Source organism: Pongo abelii, chromosome X, assembly GCF_028885655.2.
Source record: "Pongo abelii isolate AG06213 chromosome X, NHGRI_mPonAbe1-v2.0_pri, whole genome shotgun sequence".
Classification (NCBI taxonomy): domain Eukaryota; kingdom Metazoa; phylum Chordata; class Mammalia; order Primates; family Hominidae; genus Pongo; species Pongo abelii.
In genome coordinates, this window is record NC_072008.2 from 154302656 (window position 1) to 154324097 (window position 21442).

The 21442-nt window shown below is 40.1% G+C and overlaps 1 protein-coding gene across 2 annotated transcripts in view; it reads left to right on the plus strand.

The window, feature by feature from the left end:
* Positions 1-2201: 2201 nt before the first annotated feature.
* The window catches only part of FMR1NB (FMR1 neighbor), a 46908-nt gene continuing 27667 nt past the window's right edge, over positions 2202-21442 (plus strand). The window contains exon 1 of one of the 2 annotated variants that reach the window (XM_054545160.1): positions 2202-2530. In XM_054545160.1, the coding sequence (XP_054401135.1) occupies positions 2266-2530 (265 nt within the window). In that variant the 5' untranslated portion in view covers positions 2202-2265. The remainder of the gene's footprint in view (positions 2531-21442) is intronic. The other variant, XM_002832214.3, reaches the window with a different exon arrangement.

Genomic DNA, 21442 nt, shown 5'->3' on the forward strand with positions numbered 1-21442 from the left:
CATAATTGGTGAAGGGGGGAAACTAAGGCAAATAGAGCTCAACCTGTGAGGTGGCAAAGAGCTGAATTCCCAATTGCGTGCTCCAGCTTGATCTGAGACCTCAGGGTGGCTGTGCGGTGTCTGGTCATATGAAATTTTCCACCTGTGCTATGACATGAACAACGCTGCTATTGGGAGACAATTTTCCATGGATTTGTTGAGTTTCTGTATGTCTCAGGAGAGCTTTTGTCCTTTGTCTGACTCAGTAGTCTTGCATCTTCTGCCAGCATCTATAAAACTGCAACTAGTTACCTTGTTACTTGAAAGAAGAGTAAAATCTCAGATACTTCACAGCTCCTCACAGTTGAAAGCAGTAGTTTCAGAAGCTATTAATAAATGTTTTGTGTGATAAGAATCCTCTCATCAAATTCGTTTTGGAAAAGCTGAAGCCAAAATAAGAATTTAAAAAAATATAGAAGGAAAGTGGGTTCTTTTCCTGTTAGACTCTTTGATAAACTAAACAGCATTATGAATGGCTCTTGGGCATGGGGCAGGGATGGATGGAGTGTGCTAAGTTTCAAGAAATATTGGAATAGGAAACCTTGCTTCTCCCTTCCTCTGTGGGATGCTTAGGAACACTGGAAATAACAATAGAATAAAATTAGTAGAAACGGAAAGTGCGTATAATATAATTACGAATAAGGATGGAAATGCAGTTGGGGTGGTTTTCATATCCTTTGTAAACTAGAATGTGGTAAGCTAACAGTTATGGAAGCAGTACCTACACAGTCCTTTTGCTGGTGTGCCCAAACCAAGGAAGATAATGGGATTTTGCCCAAGGGTCAGATTTTAGAGCCAAAATGGGGTCTAGAAACAATGTCCAACCCTTCCATTTTACACATGAGGCACCAAGGCCTAGTGGGAGGAAGGCATTTACTTAGAGCCACCCAGTTCATGGGTGGTAATTTTGGCAATAAAACGTAAATGATTTTAGTCACTTTTCAGTGTTCGTCACACATCATTTGTTCTCATGTTATCGTATTGTTTTATTTATTTGTAACTCAGTTTTAAGGTTTCATAAGGCAAATAGCATTTTGTCTAACACGTAAAGCTTCTACTAAAGTGTAACAATCTATTGAATATCTACGGTATTCACTAGTCACTCTTCAAATTCAATACTGCCCAAAACAACTTTTTGCCATGATGAAAATGCTCCAGCCGGACACGGTGACTCACACCTGTAATCCCAGCACTTCGGGAGGCCGAGGCGGGCACATCACCAGAGGTCAGGAGTTCGAGACCAGCCTGGCCAACATGGTGAAACCTTATCTCTACTAAAAATACAAAAACTGGCCAGGCGTGGTGGCACGCGCCTGTAATCCCAGCTATTCCAGAAGCTGAGGCAGGAGAATGGCGTGAACCTGGGAGGCGGAGCTTGCAGTGAGCCGAGATCGCGCCACTGCACTCCAGCCTGGGAGACAGCAAGACACCGTCTCAAAAAAAAAAAAAAAAAAAAAAAAAAACCAAAGAAAAAAAATCCATATTGCCAGTGTCCAGGATGGCAGCCATAAGCCACATGCGACTATTGAGCACTTGTTAATGTGGCTACTGTGATTGAGGAACTGTTTTCTTAATTTCATTTAATTTTAAGTAATTGAAATTTGCATTTAAATAGCCACATTTGGCTAGCAGCTGCTGTCGTGAGCGCTGTAATGACGAACTGTAGTGACCATACACTACAGTGTGCAATCTAGGAATGAGGAGGAATTAACGGCTAAGGTTGGAGTCAAATCCGAGTTATTCCTTTTTGTTGATCTATGACAAGCAGTCATGCCACTGGTGCAGGCCTGAAGCCCCGTTCACTTGTTCCACAAGCATTTAGCAAGCACCTATGTGCCAGGCTTTGAGTGGGAGTGTGGGGGTGCAGCAACCACTGGCCACGTGGTTATAAGGGTCTGGGCCTGTGGAATGAAGCAGAAGACGTCATCGTGAAGGAATCAGTTTCAGGCCTCGCCAGAGTTGGCATATGCCACGCGAGGGTCACTGCCCCATTGGCTTCTGAGTCACGGACTGCCCCGGAAGCTTCTGGGCCACGGACTGCCCCGGAAGCTTCTGGGCCACGGACTGCCCCGGAAGCTTCTGGGCCACGGACTGCCCCGGAAGCTTCTGGGCCACGGACTGCCCCGGAAGCTTCTGGGCCACGGACTGCCCCGGAAGCTTTTGGGCCACGGACTGCCGGACCGTTGGGCAGTGAGGTAGCATCTCAGCAAGGTGGCACCCGGAGCCATGCCTTCACATGGGAGGCAAGCGAGGGGGAGGAATAGGACAAGTTGCCGTGCCATGGGTGTGGCTCACTTAGAGCCGGCAACTTATGAGCTGGCGGCAACTGGGTCGAATCCCGAGAGCAGCCATCCTGGATACGAGGCCGCCATGGCTGACAGGCCTCAGCCAGGATGGCGGGAATCTCTAAAGATGCGGGTCAGCAAACCCTTGGGGATGCTCATGCTCTCCATTTGGATCCTGCTGTTCGTGTGCTACTGCCTGTGCTCCGGTGAGTGCTGGCTCAGGCCAGGCAGAGAAATGCTGGGGGAGGGGGAGGGGGAGGGGGAGGGAGAGGGGGCGGGGTGTGGCAATGCACCGGCACCAACCACAGGCCTTCCTGCCCCTTCCTGTCCTCTCTCCTCCCAAAGGCCTTTATGGCTGTATCCTCAGCAGTCTTTACAAAGTTCTGCCCTCTCTCGCCTGGCCGCAGGAAGTCTTTCCTGCCTAAACTCACTTATAAAAGACTTTCCCTCCCCGACTTCCCCTAACAAAAGCCTTCCCTTCCTCACTTCCTGCCACAAAATACTAACCTCCCTTGTCGCCCCTTTTTAAAAATTGAGGACAAGGCATGGTGGCTCACATCAGTAATCCCAGCACTTTAGGAGGCCGAGGCAGGTGGATCACTTGAGGTCAGGAGTCCAAGACCAGCCTGGCCAACATGGTGAAACCCTCATCCCTACTAAAAATACAAAAATTAGCCGGGCATGGTGGTGCACGCCTGTAATGCCAGTTAATCGGGGAGGCTGAGGCAGGAGAATCGCTTGAATTCGGGAGGTAGAGGTTGCAGTGAGCCTGGTGAGAGAGTGAGACTCCGTCTAAAAAGAAAAAAAAAAAAGGACCGGGCGCAGTGGCTCACGCCTGTAATCCCAATACTTTGGGAGGCCGAGGCGGGCAGATTGCCTGAGCTCAGGAGTTCAAGACCAGCCTGGGCAACAAGGTGAAACCCCGTCTCTACTAAAATACAAAAAAATTAGCTGGGCGTGGTGGCATGCACCTGTAGTCCCAGCTACTTGGGAGGCTGAGGTAGGAGAATTGTTTGAACCCGGGAGGCGGATGTTGCAGTGAGCTGAGATCGCACCACTGCACTCCAGCCTGGGCGACAGAGCGAGACTCCGCCTCAAAAAAAAAAAAAAAAAAAAAAAAATGGCCAGGCGCGATGGCTCATGCCTGTAATCCCAGCACTTTGGGAGGCCGAGGCAGGTGGATCACGAGGTCTGGAGATCGAGACCATCCTGGTTAACACGGTGAAACCCCGTCTGTACTAAAAATACAAAAAAATTAGCCAGGTGTGGTGGCAGGCGCCTGTATTCCCAGCTACTTGGGAGGCTGAGGTAGGAGAATGGCGTGGACCCGGGAGGCGGAGCTTGCAGTGAGCCGAGATCGGGCCACTACACTGCAGCTTGTGCGACAGAGCGAGGCTCCATCTCAAAAAAATGAAAAAAAATTGAGGTGAAATTCATATAACGTAAAATTAACTATTTTATAGTGAACAATTAAAGGGATTTAGTTCCTGGAAATGTTGTGCAACCGTCACCCCATGTAGTTCCAAAATATTTTAACCACCCCAAATTAAAACCCATACCCATGAACCAGTTACTCCCAATTCCCCAGTCCATAAGGGTACTTCATTCCTTTTTATGGCTGACTAGTATTCCATTGTAGGGATATACTATATTTTTATCTAGTTTTTGAAATTTACCGAATTTGGGTTGTTTCCACTTTGGGCCTATTATGAACAATACTGCTGTGAGCATTTGTTTACAAGTTGTTGTGTAGACATGTTTTGAATTCTCTAGGAGTAGAATTGCTGGGTCATATGGGAACTCCATTGATCTTTTTGAGGAAGTCCCACACTGTTTTACAAAGTGGTTGAACCGTTTTACATCTCCACTAACAATGTTTGAAGGTTTCAATTTCACCAATATATGTTATCTGTCCCCCTTGTTATAAATTATAGCCATTATAGTAGGAGTGAAATAGTATCTCATTATGGTTTTGATTTATATTTTCCTAATGCCTAATGACGTTGAGCATGTTTTATATGCTTGTTGGCCATTCGTACATCTTTGGAGAAATGTCTTTTCAATTATTTGACCATTTTTAATTGGATTGTTTGTGGTTTTGCTGTTGAGCTTCAAGAATTCTTTATATATTCTGGATACTGGACCCTTATCAGATACCTGATTTGCAAATGTTTCCTCCCATTCTGTGGGTAGTCTTTTCACTTTCTTGATAATGTCCTTTGATGTAAAAATGTTTTTAATTTTGAGAAAGTTCAATTTATCTATTTTGTCTTTGGTTGCTTGTGTTTTGGAGTCATATCTAAGAATCCATTGCCAGATCCAAGGTCATCACGATTACTCCCAGGTTTGCTTCTAAGAGTTTTATGGTTTTAACTCTCATATTCAGATTGTTGATCCATTTTTAGTTGATTTTTGCATATGGTGTATGTTAAGGGTCCAACTTCATTCTTTTGCGTGTGGATAACCACTTGTTCCAGCACCACTTGTTGAAGAGATGATTTTTTCCTCTTGGCAGCCTTCTGAAAAATCAGTTGATTATAGATTTATAGATTTAGTTCTGGACTCTCAATTTTATTCTGGTCTACGTGTCTATCTCTATGCTGGTACCACATTCTTTTGATTACTGTAGCTTTATAGCAAGTTTAGAAATTGGAATGTGTGAGTCCATCATTTTCGTTCTTTATCCATACTGTTTTGCATATTCATGGCCACTAACAACTCTATGTAAATTTGAGAGTCAGCTTTTCCGTTTCAGCAAAAAGGCCATTGGAATGTTGATAGAGTTGGCATTGAATCTGTAGATCACTTTGGAAGTACTGCCATCTTAACAATATTAGGTATTCCAATCTGTGACCACAAAATGTCATTCCATTTATTAATGTCTTCTTTAATTTATTTCAGTAATGTTTTGTAGTTTTCAGTTTACAAGTCTTTAACTTCCTTGGTTAAATTTATTTTTAGATATTTTATTCTTTTGTATGCTATTGCAAATGGAATGGTTTCCTTTTTCTTTTCATATTGTTCTTTGGTGGTGTATAGAAACACAGCTGATTTTTACCTGTTGGTCTCGTACCCTGTAAAATTGTGAAATTCATTTATTAGCTCTAGTAAGATTTTGTGGACTTTTTGGATATTCTAGATATAGAATCCTGTTATCTGTAAATAGAGAGAGTTTTACTTTTTACTTTCTGATTTTCATGCCATTTATTTCTCCTTATTGCTTAATTGCTCTTGCTAGAACTTCCAGTACAATACTGAATAGCAGTGATGAAAGTAGGCATCCGTGTTTTAGAGGAAGCTTTTGGTTTTTCAACATCGATTATAATGTTATCTGTTCATCAGCTTTTCATCATGTTAAGTAAGATTCATTCTGTTCCTAGATTGCTGAGTGATTTTATTACGACAGGGTTTTAGATTTTGTCAGGTGCTTTTTTTTGCATCAACTGAGATATGAAATTGTTTCCCTTTGTGTATTATGTTGACTGATTTTCTTATGTTCAACCATCTTTAGATTAGTGGGATGAACCCCACTTTATAGTCATTGTGTATAATCCTTGTAATATGCTGTTGCATTTGGTTTGCTAGTATTTTGTAGGAGAATTTTGTTATCTATATTCATAAGCGATATTGGTCTGCAGTTTTCTTGTGGTGTCTTTGCCAGCCCTTGGGATCATGTTACTACTGAACTCCTAGAATGAGTTAAGAAGTATTGTTGCTGGAAGATTTTGAGAATGATTGATGTTAATTCTTCTTTAAATATTTGGTAGAAATTACCAGTGAAGCCATCTGTTCCTAGATTTTTTTTTGTTGAAACATTTTGTTTTCGATTTTATTTTTACTTTAAAAAAGTTATGGGATACATGTGAAGAACGTGCAGGTTTGTTACATAGGTATACATGTGCCATGGTGGTTTGCTGCACCTATCAACCTGTCAACTAGGTTTTAAGTGGTATTTGTCTGAATGCTCTCCCTCCCCTTTCCCCCAACCCCCCGACAGGCCCTGGTGTGTGATGCTCCCCTTCCTGTGTCCATGTCTTCTCATTGTTCAACTCCCACTTATGAGTGAGAACATGCGGTGTTTAGTTTTCTGTCCCTGTGTTAGTTTGCTGAGGATGATGGTTCCCAACTTCATCCATGTCCCTGCAAAGGACATGAACTCTTTCTTTTTTATGGCTGCATAGTATTCCATGGTGTATATGTGCCATATTTTCTTTATCCAGTCTATCATTGATGGGCATTTGGGTTGGTTCCAAGTCTTTGCTATTGTAAATAGTGCTGCAATAAACATACATGTGCATGTGTCTTTATAGTAGAATGACTTATAATCCTTTGGGTATATACCCAGTGATGGGATTGCTGGGTCAAATGGTATTTCTGGTTCTAGATCCTTGAGGAATTGCCACACTGTCTTCCACAATGGTTGAACTAATTTACACTCCCACCAACAGTGTAAAAGTGTTTCTATTTCTTCACATCCTCACCAGCATCTGTTGTTTCCATACATTTTAATGATTGCCATTCTAACTGGCTTGAGATGGTATCTCATTGTGGTTTTTATTTGCATTTCTCTAATGACCAGTGATGATGAGCTTTTTTTCATATGTTTGTTGGCCTCATAAATGTCTTCTTTTGAGAAGTGTCTGTTATATCCTTCACCCACTTTTTAATGGGGTTGTTTATTTATTTCTTGTAAATTTGTTTAAGCTCCTTGTAGATTCTGGTTATTAGACCTTTGTCAGATGGATAGATTGCAAAAATTTTCTCCCATTCTATAGGTTGCCTGTTCACTCTGATGATAGTTTCTTTTGCTGAGCAGAAGCTCTTTAGTTTAATTAGATCCCATTTGTCAATTTTGGCTTTTGTTGCCATTGCTTTTGGTGTTTTAGTCATGAGGTCTTTGCCCATGCCTCTGTCCTGAATGGTATTGCCTAGATTTTCTTCCAGGGTTTTTATGGTTTTAGGTCTTATGTTTAAGTCTTTAATCCATCTTGAGTTTACTTTTGCATAAGGTGTAAGGAAGGGGTCCAGTTTCTGTTTCCTGCATATGGCTAGCCAGTTTTCCCAACACCGTTTATTAAATAGGGAATCCTTTCCCCATTGCTTGTTTTTGTCAGGTTTGTCAATGATCAGATGGTTGTAGAGGTGGGGTGTTATTTCTGAGGCCTCTGTTCTGTTCCATTGTTCTATATATCTGTTTTGGTACCAGTACTATGCTGTTTTGGTTACTGTAGTCTTGTAGTATAGTTTGAAGTCAGGTAATGTGATGCCTTCAGCTTTGTTCTTTTTGCTTAGGATTGTCTTGGTTACATGGGCTCTTTTTTGGTTCCATATGAAATTTAAAGTAGTATTTTCTAGTTCTGTGAAGAAAGCCGATGGTATCTTGATGAGAATAGCAATGAGTCTGTAAATTACTTTGGTCAGTATGGCCATTTTCACAATACTGATTCTTCTTATCCATGAGCATGGAATTTTTTTTCCGTTTGTTTGTGTCGTCTCTTATTTCCTTGAGCAATGGTTTGTCGTTCTCCTTAAAGAGGTCCTTCATGTCCCTTGTAAGTTGTATTCCTAAGTATTCTATTTTCTTTGTAACAATTGTGAATGGGAGTTCACTCATGATTTGGCTCTCTGCTTGTCTATTCTTGGTGTATAGGAATGCTTGTTATTTTTGCACATTGATTTTGTATCCTGAGACTTTGCTGAAGTTGTTTATCAGCTTAAGGAGTTTTGGGGCTGAGACGATGGGGTTTTCTAAATATATAAAATCATGTCTTCTGCAAACAGAGACAATTTGACTTCCTCTCTTCCTATTTGAATAGACTTTATTTCTTTCTCTGGCATGATTGCTTTGGCCAGAACTTCCAATACTATGTTGAATAGGAGTGGTGAGAGAGGGCATCCTTGTCTTGTGCCGGTTTTCAAAGGGAATGCTTCCAGCTTTTGCTCATTCAGTATGATGTTGGCTATGGGTTTGTCATAAATAGCTCTTATTATTTTGTTGTGCTGAGAAGAATGTATATTCTGTTGATTTGGGGTAGAGTCTTCTATAGATGTCTGTTAGGTCTGCTTGGTCCAGAGCTGAGTTCAAGTCCTGAATATCCTTGTTAATTTTCTGTCTCATTGATCTGTCTAATATTGACAGTGGGTTGTTAAACTCTCCCACTATTATTGTGTGGGTGTCTGTCTTTTTGTAGGTCTCTAGGAATTTGTTTTATGAATCTGAGTGCTCCTGTATTGGGTGCATATGTATTTAGGATAATTAGCTCTTCTTTTTGCATTGATTCCCTTTACCATTATGTAATGCCCTTCTTTGTCTTTTTTGGTTTAAATTTGTTTTATCAGAGACTAGGATTGCTTTTTTTTTTTTCTTTCCATTTGCTTGGTAAAATTTCTCCATCCCTTTATTTTGAGACTGTGTATGTCTTTGCATGTGAGATAGGTCTCCTGAATACAGGACACCAATGGGTCTTGGCTCTATCCAATTTGCCAGTCTCTGTATTTTAATTGGGGCATTTAGCCCATTTACATTTAAGGTTAATATTGTTGTGTGTGAATTTGATCCTGTCATCATGATGCTAGCTGTTTATTTTGCACATTAGTTGATGCAGTTTCTTCATAGTGTCATTGGTCTTTATATTTTGGCGTGTTTTTGCAGTGGCTGGTACTGGTTTTTCCTTTCCATATTTAGTGCTTCCTTCAGGTACTGTTGTAAGGCAGGCCTGGTGGTGACAAAATCCCTTAGCATTTGCTTGTCTGTAAGGATTTTATTTCTCCTTCGCTTATGAAGCTTAGTTTGGCTGGATGTGAAATTCTGGGTTGAAAATTCTTTTCTTTAAGAATATTAAATATTGGCCCCCACTGGCTTGTAGGGTTTCTGCAGACAGATCTGCTGTTAGTCTGATGGGCTTCCCTTTGTAGGTAACCTGACCTTTCTGTCTTGCTGCTCTTAACATTTTTTCCTTGATTTCAACCTTGGTGAATCTGACGATTATGTGCCTTGGGGTTGCTCTTCTTGAGGAGTATCTTTGTGGTGTTCTCTCTATTTCCTGAATTTGAATGTTGGCTTGTCTTGCTAGGTTAGGGGAAGTTCTCCTGGATAACACGCTGAAGTGTTTTCCAACTTTGTTCCATTCTCCCTGTCACTTTCAGGGACCTCAATCAAACGTAGGTTTTGTCTTTTCACATAGTCCCATATTTCTTGGAGGCTTTGTTCATTCCTTTTCAATCTTTTTTCTCTAATCTTGTCTTCACGCCTTATTTCATTAAGTTGATCTTCAATCCCTAATATCCTTTCTTCTTCTCGATTGATTTGGCTATTGATACTTGTGTATGCTTCACGAAGTTCTCGTGCTGTGTTTTTCAGCTCCATCAGTTCATTTATGTTCTTCTCTAAACTGGTTATTCTAATTAGCAGTTCCTGTAACCTTTTGTCAAGATTCTTAGCTTCCTGGCATTAGATTAGAACATGCTCCTTTAGCTCGGAGGAGTTTGTTATTACCCACCTTCCGAAGCCTACTTTGTCAAACTCATTCTCTATCCGGTTTTCTGCCCTTGCCGGAGAGGAGTTGTGATCATTTGGAGGCGAAGAGGCATTCTGGTTTTTGGAATTTTCAGCACTTTTGCACTGGTTTTTTCTCATTTTTGTGGATTTATCTACCTTTGATCTTTGAGGCTGAAGACCTTTGGATGGGATTTCTGTGTGGGGGTTCTTTTTGCTGATGTTGATGTTACTGCTTTCTGTCTGTTAGGTTTTCTTCTAACAGTCAGGCCCCTCTGTGGCAGGTCTGCTCTAGTTTGCTGGAGGTTCACCCCAGACCCTGTTTTCCTGGTTATCACCAGTGGAGGCTGCAGAACAGCAAAGATTGCTTTCTGCTCCTTTCTCTGGAAGCTTCATCTCAGAAAGACACCAGCCTGATGCCAGCCAGAGCTCTCCTGTATGAGGCGCCTGTCAACCTCTGTTGGGAGGTCTCTCCCAGTCAGGAGGCACAGGGGTCAGGGACCCATTTGAGCATGCAGTCTGTCCCTTAGCAGAGCTCGAATGCTGTGCTTGTAGAACCCTCCTTGTCAGGGTCCACTGCTCTCTTCAGAGGTGGCAGGCAGGAACGTTTAAGTCTGCTGAAGCTGTGCCGACAGCCGCCCCTTTCCTCAGGTGCTCTGTCCCAGTGAGATGGGAGTTATATCTTTAAGCCCTTGACTGGGGTTGCTGCCTTTCTTTCAGAGATGCCCTGCCCAGTGAAGAGGAATCTAGAGAGGCTGTCTGGCCACAGCTGCTTTGCCACACTGTGTTGAGTTCCACCCAGTCCTTAGCACAGTCAGGGGAAAGCTGCCTACTCAAGCCTCAGTAATGGCGGATGTCCCTCCCCACACCAAGCTCAATTGTCCCAGGTCGACTTCAGACTGCTCTTGTTGGCAGGGAGAATTTCAAGCAAGTCATTCTTAGCTTCCTGGGCTCTGTGGGAGTTGGACCCACTGGCTTGGCTCCCTGGCTTCAGCCCCCTTTCCAGGGGAGTGAACAGTTCTGTCTCACTGGGGTTCCAGGTGCCACTGGGCTAAGAAAAAAAAACAAACTCCTGCAGCTAGCTCCGTGTCTGTCTGAACAGCTGCCAGTTTTGTGCTTGAAACCCAGGGCCCTGGTGGTGTAGGCACATGAGGGAATCTCCTGGTCTGTGGACTGCAAAAACCATAGGAAAAGCATAGTATCTGGGCCAGATAGCACAGTCTGTCACAGCTTCGCTTGGCTGGGAAAGGAATGCCTCCGCTCCTTGCACTTCCCAGGTAAGGCGACACCTCACCCTGCTTCTACTCACCCTCCGTGGGCTTCACCCACTGCCTAACCAGTCCCAATGAGATGAGCAGGGTACCTCAGTTGGAAATGCAGAAATCACCCAACTTCTGCATTGGTCTTGCTGGGAGCTGCAGACCAGAGCTGTTCCTTTTCGGCCATCTTGCCAGCAGATGCCCCTGTTTTTGTATTTTTATATTGATATATCATAGTTGTATGTATTTTTGGGGTATATGTGATATTTTAATATGTATATACAATGTGTAGTGATCAAATCCAGGTAATTGAGATATCCATTACCTCAAAAATTTATCTTTGGGTTGGGAACATCCCAATTCTTCTCTTCTAGCTACTTTGAAATATAAAACAAATTATTATTAAGTATAATTTCTCTGTTGCAAGGGAGGTTTTGTTTAGTGTTTCAATCTCTTTACTTGTTATAGGTATTCTTTGAAAGGTCTTCCCTCCTTAACCTCCCTTCACAAAGTACTACATTTCCTTTCCCTCCTTTCAGAAATGACTTTCTCTCGTAGATGACTTTCCTCCCTCATCTCTCCCAAGGCCTTCTTTTCAGTACCTCCATCACATGGGACTAACCTTCTTCACCGCACCACTCAAACCACTAACCTCCATCATCTCCTCTCTTAAAGCTTTTCCACCCCTAACCTCACTTGCTAACTTCCCTTACTTCACCACACACATTTCTTCAATCACCTCCCTTCACAAAAGTCTTTCCTTGCTCATTTCCCCTCATGAAAGCCTTCCTTTACTCACCTTCCATCACAGAGTCCTACCCTCCTGCGTGTTCACTCACGAATGCCTTCCTTTATCTCTCTCTAAAGGCTTCCTACCACACTTCTTCTGAAAAAGTGCTTACTTTTCTCACCTCAGTCGTGGAGGCCTTTAATTCCTCAACTCTCCACTAAAATTCCTTGTCTTCCTTCACAAAGACCTTCCTCCCTCATCTCCTCTCACAAGGGCCTTTCTTCTTTCACCTCCCTCGTGAAATAATAACCACCTTCATCTCCTCTTCATAGTCCTTTCTTCTCTCACCAGTACATTCCCTGCCTCACCTTTGCTTATATAGTTCCAACCTCCCTGATCTCTCCTCACAAAGGTATACCCTCCATCTTCTCCTCTACCAAAATCTTCTTTCCATGCTTTCCCCTAACAAAATTCTAACCTCTTTCACCTCCCTTCACAAAGACCTAATCTTCTTTCATGCTTACCTTTCCTGCTTTCTTTACCCTCACAATTGACTTCCCTCCCTGCTCAAATGCCTCCTTCCCTCAAGTCCCCTCACAAAACCCTAACTTTCTCACCTCCTTTCCCAAAAAACTTCCCTCCTTCACTTATCATCACAAAGGCCTTCCTTCTTTTACCCTCACAAATGCCTTCCCTCCTTCATCACCATTCCAGAAGTTTTTCTTGTTCTTCAATCAAGGTCCTTTCATTTCTCACCTCCCTACAATGACTGTCCTTTGATCACTTCACAGGCCTTTTCTCAAAAGCTTTTCATTCCTTATCTCACAGAGCCCTTTTCTCCTCTCTTACAGTCTTCAGTCCCTTACTTCTCTTCTTTTACCTTATATCATCCTCTCCCTCTCTAAGCTACCTTCACTAAGGCCTTCCCCTCTCCCTCAAATTCCTTCCCTTACCTCTTTATTTACCCTCCTCCAGGCCTTCACTCACTCCCTCTCAGAAGCCTACTTTCAGCTCTCCGAAAGTTCTTCTCCCCACTCAGGTTTTCCTTCCTTCACCACCGAAAGATACTTTCCACTTCTTCCCCCAAAGCCTTCTTTTCTTCCTTCCACTTAATGGTCTTTCTGCCTCACTTGCTTCACTCAAAGTCTTTCCCTCCTCCTCCAGATTCTCCCAACCTGAACTGCTTTTCCTTTTCCTACAACCTTCTTTCCTTCCATAACCTTCCTAAGTCTCAGATGGTTTTCTCAAAACAGCTTTCTCAGTATTACCCACAATGGCGTGCCTTTTCTCCCAACCCCCTCACAAACGTATTTTATGTTCTCATCTGCACAAAGGCCTTAGATTTCCCACAGTCTCCTGCCTTTGAGCTCCAGACCCAAGCCCAAAGACTTCAGCATCCCCACCTCTAATCCCAATGGCTTCTTTCTCCCTGCTCTCCCTAGAGGTTTTCCGTCTTCTCAACCAAGGTCCACCCACAGTCAAAGAGGGAGGCAAAGATTGGGCAGTGGCATCACAACTAAAAAGAATAGAGACTTCTGTACACTATGTCACAACTACATGGGTTTCTAGGTTTTTGTGAGGAATGAAATTCGAAGTTAAATAAAGTATATGCTGTGTTTTATCAATTATTTGAAATAAGTTAGAAAATGTGATTTCTGTTCTTTGAAAAAATGTTAAGATATTTTTAATGATCATTTACAAATCATAATATTACTACAAATTATTCAGGTTTTTTTCTACTGTTTATCTAAAACACCAAAGTATTTCTGAATTACTGTATTTGTAATAGTACAATACTAAAAGTCTTCTTATCCTCTAAAAAAGTAAGCTGAAAAACAAAACAATTGTGTATTTTTTCTTAGTCAGTGAGTTCTCCATTTTCTATTTCTATTTTGAGTAGAACTCCCACACAAAAAAGAATACTGTCTAATTCAGTGTGATTTCTTTATTTCCAGGAGTACTTTTTCCATTATAGGTCTAACATGTTTTCTCCTAAAATAATCTATGAATCATTCTTTATATTGTTAGATTTCCCAGATTCTCAGGAGGTAATATGTGACTGTATGAATTGAATTTAATTTGCATTTAAAATTATTTCACTTAATTAACGTAACAAAATGCACTTGTTATGGGTTGAATCGTGTCCCTTCACCAAAAACAGTTGCAATTATAACCCCAATACCTTATTTGTGATCTTGTTTGGAGATAAGGTCTTCATAGAGATAATCAAGTTAAAATGAGGTCATCTGGAGTGTATTTTAATCCACTATGAATGATGTCCTTATAAAAAGGGGAAACTTGGACACAGAGACAGACACCCATACAGGAAAGACTATTTCAATCTGCAAGCCAAGGAGAGGCCTTTCCTCACAATCCTCAGAAGGAACCAGCCCTACTAACACCTTGATTTTGGACTTCTAGCCTCCAGAGGTGTGAGACAATAAATTTCTGTTTTAAGCCACCCAGTTTGTGGTATGTTGTTACAACAGCCCTAGAAAACTAATATACATCAGAAGGTAAAATAATTGTCCATGGTCCTGTAGAATTATAGCGAAAGCAAAACATATGGTTCTGACATTAAAATTCCCTTTCTCATTTCTAGACAGACCCTAGTGAGTTCTCTTAGATTTAATGCTACTGAGAGGAATTGAAGTTGAGTGACCTGAGGTAACTCTGGGATATACCTCCAGTTTGTGTTGTCATTTGCATTCCCAAGCCACATTGCCTTTCAAGTTATATTTATGCAGAAGACGTACAGACCAGTGGCATACAGGATGAGGAGAGAAGCAAACTGTGGACTGGGAGTTTGATTCCACCAATAATCTGTAACCTATTCAGTCAGTTCTAATTGCTCATCCTTTTCAGGGAAATTTAAAAAATGAGAAATAAAGATGGACTAGTAGGTAATATTTTCAAATTGCCTTAGCTGCATGGACAAATCTCAGTAACTAGTTTCTGTATCATTATATTAGAATACTTTATTTAACTGATATCCTTGGGGAGTGAATGAGGCATTACACGTAGAAAGTCTGGCTGCCTGCTGTGTACCTAACTGAGCATGAGGCTAGCTTTTGCTTTAACCCTGTGTACGTGTGGTGTAGTTGGAGGAGCCCTAAGCTAGGAATCAAGAGATCTAGGTTGCCCTGATTGTTCACACTAACTTGCTGTGTGACCATTGATGAGTCATTTTACCTCTTTAGGCTTCAGTTATCTTGTCGAAAAAATGAAAAAATTTCACTAGGTGGGCATTTTTCCTGTTCAGTCAAAATACTTGGCTATCTTAATGATACCAGTCATTCATATTTTCCTTTAAGCTACCTTACTTTTTTACATTAATATATTTATTTAAAAAGGGAACTGTACCATAGTTATAAATGGAAAGTTGACCATATTTGCTATTAAGAAAGTTATTAGCAAAAATAAATATCCTGAAAACAAAGTAGTGATATTAAATTTAAAATTGTAAGCAATAAAAATAAACAATGGAAGACATGTAACAAACTATTTGTTTTGCATTGTATTAAGCACTTCACATGTGACTTCATTTAATCCTCATAACACTTCAAAATAAATATCAGCATTTTGCAGATGAGTAAACTGAGGCAACGAGAAGTTTACTGACATGCTCAAGTTCACCAACTAGTATGTGGCAGAGCCAGGATACAAACTCAGGTCTGTTTGAGGCCAACACCCAGAAAGACAGTGGCATAGGTAGACCCTCAACTTGAAGCCTCAGCAAAATCCTTTAGAAACTGATACAGTTAGCCACTGCTCTTTCTGTCTCCTCACCCTATCATTCAGTTTCTCATCTATTAGACCTCACACCAGAGCGGGGATGGGGGTGGGGGGGCAACATAATTTGTGAAATGAAAATACAAGATCTCTCATTCAAAATTCATGTATTTCAAAATGATGATAGCAAAACATTAAACCAAGCATGGAGCTCCCCAAGTGTGGGGCCCTGTTTGACTGCACAAGTCACATATCTCTGTCTGCACTGAGTCTGGTGTTTCTTTTCCTTTGAAATGTAGTTAGATTTTTAGTCTTTTATTTGTAACAGGGAAATTAAAAAATAAAAATTCTTTGTGACAAGGAAACATAATTGGTTCTTTAATATTTTCTGCTACCAATTTAAAAGGCTGACTCCTAATCTTTTATTTGCTGAACATGCTAATGAGTGTAAAGATGCAAATTAGAGGCAAAGAGGATGACATTATTCTTCATATGAAAAATAATGGAGGAGGGGAAAAAGGCTGGAGGCTGTTTGGGTAGAGAGGAAGACCTGAGAAAAAGGCTTGTGTGCTAGCTGGTGGGAGACTTTGGAGAGAGTTAAAGAGGAAAAGGAGGCAATCGTCCCAGGGAAGAAAACACAGGGACAAAAGTTTGTAAAGCCTAAGCAAAAAGAACAAAGCTGGAGGCATCACACTACCTGACTTCAAACTATACTACAAGGCTATAGTAACCAAAACAGCATGGTACTGGTACCAAAACAGACATACAGACCAATGGAGAAGAACAGAGGCCTCAGAAATAATGCCACACGTCTACAACCATCTGATCTTTGACAAACCTGTCAAAAACAAGCAATGGGGAAAGGATTTCCTATTTAATAAATGGTGTTGGAAAAACTGGCTAGCCATATGCAGGAAACAGAAATTGGACCCCTTCCTTTCACCTTATACAAAAATTAACTCAAGATGGATTAAACACTTAATTGTAAGACCTAAAACCATAAAAACCCTAGAAGAAAACCTAGACAGTTCCATTCAGGACAATGGCATGGGCAAAGACTTCATGACTAAAACACCAAAAGCAATGGCAACAAAAGCCAAAATTGACAAATGGGATCTAATTAAACTAAAGAGCTTCTGCTCAGTAAAAGAAACTATCATCAGAGTGAACGGGCAACCTATAGAATGGGAGAAAATTTTTGCAATCTATCCATCTGACAAAAGGCTAATGTTCAGAATCTACAAGGAGCTTAAACAAATTTACAAGAAAAAAAAACCCATCAAAAAGTGGGCAAAGGATATGAACAGACACTTCTCAAAAGAAGACATTTATGAGGCCAACAAACATATGAAAAAAGCTCATCATCACTGGTCATTAGAGAAATGCAAATAAAAACCACAATGAGATACCATCTCTTGCCTGTTAGAATGGCAATCATTAAAGTGTATGGGAACAACAGATGCTGGAGAGGATGTGGAGAAATAGGAACGCTTTTACACTGTTGATGGGAGTATAAATTAGTTCAACCATTGTGGAAGACAGTGTGGCAATTCCTCAAGGATCTAGAACCAGAAATACCATTTGACCCAGCAATCCCATTACTGGATATGTACCCAAAGGATTATAAATCTTTCTACTATAAAGACACATGCACACGTATGTTTATTGCAGCACTATTTACAATAGCAAAGACTTGGAACCAACCCAAATGCCCATCAATGATAGACTGGATAAAGAAAATATGGCACACATACATCATGGAATACTATGCAGCCATAAAAAAGAATGAGTTCATGTCCTTTGCAGGGACATGGATGAGGCTCGAAACCATCATTCTCAGCAAACTAACAAAGGAACAGAAAACTAAACACCACATGTTCTCACTCAGGAGTTGAACAATGAGAACATATGGACACAGGCAGAGGAACATCACACACCAGGGCCTGTCACGGGGTGGGGGGCTAGAGGAGGGATAGCATTAAGAGAAATACCTAATGTGGATGACGAGTTGATGGGTGCAGCAAACCACCATGACCCGTGTATACCTATGTAACAAACCTGCACATTCTGCACATGTATCCCAGAACTCAAAGTATTAAAAAAGACAAAGTTTATAAAGACTTGCCATATGGCAAGTGATGTCAGCTGTGTTTGGTGTCATGGTGGGTTTGATATGATGCTCATATTTTTTTCTTTTACACTTTCAAATAAACTCATAGCAAACATTAAGATATCCATAAATATTCATCTATGTTCCACCTAAAATTCTTATGTACTACTAGTGATAGACTACACTTTGAGACATACTGCTCAAATTAATTTAAAAATAATTTTCTTTCAGAGTATGGAAGAAACCAAAGGTGGAGGGCAGGGTAGGGTATATTCTAGACTTATGGTTGAGACTGCCACTGATGTTGCTTATCTTAGTTAAGATGTTTAATTGTCACTTTCATTTCAATGCCCATTGTAATGACCGAAAGATCTATAAAGGGTGAAAACCTGGAGAACCTAGAAAGTTTCCATCTGGCATCTATATGCCAGAAACTTGGAGGGTTCTCTGAAAGATAAAAACATGATGGAGAGAAATCACAGCAACTTGTGTTTCATGTCAAGCCAAGGGCAAGCCTGTCCAGCAAGGCCTGGAGGCTGGGGCACTCTGAGTTGGGGACTCTAAGTTGGGGGATCAATATTCTAGAGGAATTCCAGAGAGCACATAACTTGCTGAATATAACTTAGAATGGAGACTCGGGCCTCAGTGTGCTACTGTCAGTCTACACTTACTTCAGATGGTGTGCTGAATCGAGTGGCAACAAGGACAGCAAATTGACAAAGGGGGACACTGAGCAAACAAACAGCAATATGGAACTAAAGTCTTGTCAAGGTCCCTTCCATCTGTAGCTCCCTTCTTATGTCATGTAGGACAGAGGGTTCTCTGATCTGGCAAAGTGTGCCTAGCAACATTAATCTCATTTCTTGTCCTTGTGCTGGAAGCACTCTCCCAGGCCCTTTGTTCAGCCAGCTACTTCTAGTCCTTTTTTTTTTTCCACTTAAATATCATCTCCTCAGAGAGACTGGCTCCCATTTAAAGTAGCCCCCCTCCTTTATTCTGTATCAGTATCCACTTTCTTCATAGCACTTATTACAATTTGTAATTACTTAATTTGTTAGTGGTCTGTCTTCTCCACTGCATTGTAGTAAGCTCCATGAGGGCAGGGATCTTGTCTGACTTGTTCACTGATATACCCTCAAAACACAGAATATAGTGGGTGTTCAATAATGAGTAAGCATTAGTAGAAAACAAGCAGGACAAAATGGATTATGTTTAATATTGTCAAGGTGTAATGTATAGTGAAGATAAAATTGTCATGATTGAATATTTATGCATTGTTGGAATATATGAAACAAATGTTTTAGAAATTTAAGTAGAAATCGTCAAAACCATAATCATGGTGAGATACTTTCATATTTGTCTTTTAGTCCTTGACAGAAAAATAAAGATACAGAGCATTTGCATAATATAATTTAGCTTGATTTAACATTTATAATAGAGTTCATTGTGAGAGTACACATTCAAATGTATGTGTATGGAAGTTGCTCTCATTAAAATGAGAAAGAAGATATTATCATTGATATAAAGGAGATTTAAATATTACAAGTGAATAGTCTTATGATTCCATGCTAATAATTGCTTTGTAAATAGATGATTTCCTAGCAAAATAAAAATAACAAAATTAACTGTGACCATGAAGAAGCAAAAGATAAAGAACTACCCCTCTCCAAAAAATGAAGACTCAGACTTTTTCTGGATGAGTTTTCCCAAACCTTTAATGGATCAAATCATTCCTATATTGTTTCATCTGTTTTAGTCTAGAAAAAACAACAGGAAGCTTCCTAGGTTATTTTATGAAACAGGTATAACTCTCATGCCAAAATTTACAGATGCAGCACACAAAAGAAAACTGCAGACACACTTCACTTAGGAATGTTGAATCATGAATCCTATATAAAACATTAGCACTTGTGGACTTTGTTCAAGAATGCAAGAATATTTTAATATTGGCAAATATATTAATAATATTCAATAATTAATAGGCAGGGGGAAATATCATCATGGCAGTAAATATTAAAAGGATTTGATAGAATCCCAGTTCTATCCCTGATTCAAAATGAAACAAAATAGCAACAGAAAATTTGTAGAAAACTACAACTAGAGAAATACATCCTTAATTTAATAAAGTGTATGTATCTTACACCAGCAGCCAACATTATACTTAATTATGAAATACTAGCACATTCCCATTAAAGTTAGGAATGACTCAAGAACGCCCATTATTGTGGTTATTAATCAACATAGTTTAAACATTTCTAGGCAATACAGTGAAAGAAGAAAAATAATTCAGCTGTTAATATTGTAAAGAAAGGAGACAAAGTCATCTATATTTAGTGATAATATTATTGTCTATCTGGAATGAAACTGAAGAACAATGAGAACTAATGAGAGTTAAGTAAGGGAGTAAGAAAATACATGTATAAAAATCAATAGCTCTCTTACATACCATCAATCCACTAGAAAATGTGGTGAAATGGATTATGTCCACAAAACAACAAAATATATATGATGCCTGGGAATAGATGTACTAAGAAAAGTGCAGGGCCTATCTGAATACAATGATAAACCTTATTCAGGGACATAAAAAGAGACTTGAATGAACAGAGAAACAAAACTACTTAGGTGAAAAAATTTTGTAACATTATCAATTCTCTCCAAATGAGTCTACATTTAATTGAATTCATGCCTAGCTCATGGGACACACAATAAATGATTTTTGAATGAATGATAAATAAGTGAACATAATTACCATAAAATTTAGAATTTTTTTTGACTTGACAAAATGATTTTAAGGTTCATCTAAAAAATTCTCAGAGCTGAAAATAAAATTTGATAGTAGAGACAATGAAAGGATTACCAGATCAGTTATTAAAACATAATGACATAAGATAGGCCGGGCGCAGTGGCTTACGGAGGCCTAGACGGGTGGATCACCTGGGGTCAGGAGTTCGATACCAGCCTGGGAAACATGGTGAAACCCCGTCTCTACTAAAAATACAAAAATTAGTTGAGCATGATGGCGCATGCCTGTAATCTCAGCTACTCGGGAGGCCAAAGCACAAGAATCACTTGAGCCAGGGAGGCGGAGGTTGCAGTGAGCTGAGATTGTGCCATTGCACTCCAGCCTGGGCAACAGAGCGATACTCTGTCTCAAAAAAAATAAAAGAAAAGATAAAATAAACAATAACATCAGTATTGGCACATGAATAGATAGGTTGGTGGAACAGAATAGAAAGTCAAGAAGCAGATCTATGACTATGTAAGGATTTAGAATGTGATGATGTTATCTTAAGTATAATAGAAAAGGATGGATTTAATAAAGGGCCTTATGACTGCTGGAAAAATTGTATCCCTACTCCACAACACACTCCAAAATATACTCCAGGTGTATTAAATATTTAAATTTAAAAAGTACAACCATGAAAATGTTGGGAGTATTAGAGTATAGAATGCCTTTATAGAGGTAAAAATAATAAAGGAAGAGATTAATAGATTTAATTACATATACAATTTTAAGCTTCTGAGCTTCCCAAACACCATAAAAAAGTAAGGATAGCCAATTACCTTGAAAAAAATATTTTAAATATGTGGCAGATTAAGAGTTAAGTTCTCTACTATGCAACACAATATGAAAGATGTAAGCTCACTGATTATGAAAGTTGCAAATTAAAACAAAAGATATTTTGTTTTATTTTGGCCATCAAATTGGCAAATAATAAAAAATGGAGAGGTGTCAGAAAACTGGCACTTGCTTGTACTACTGGTAGAAGTGTATTTTGGGGTAGCCATGCT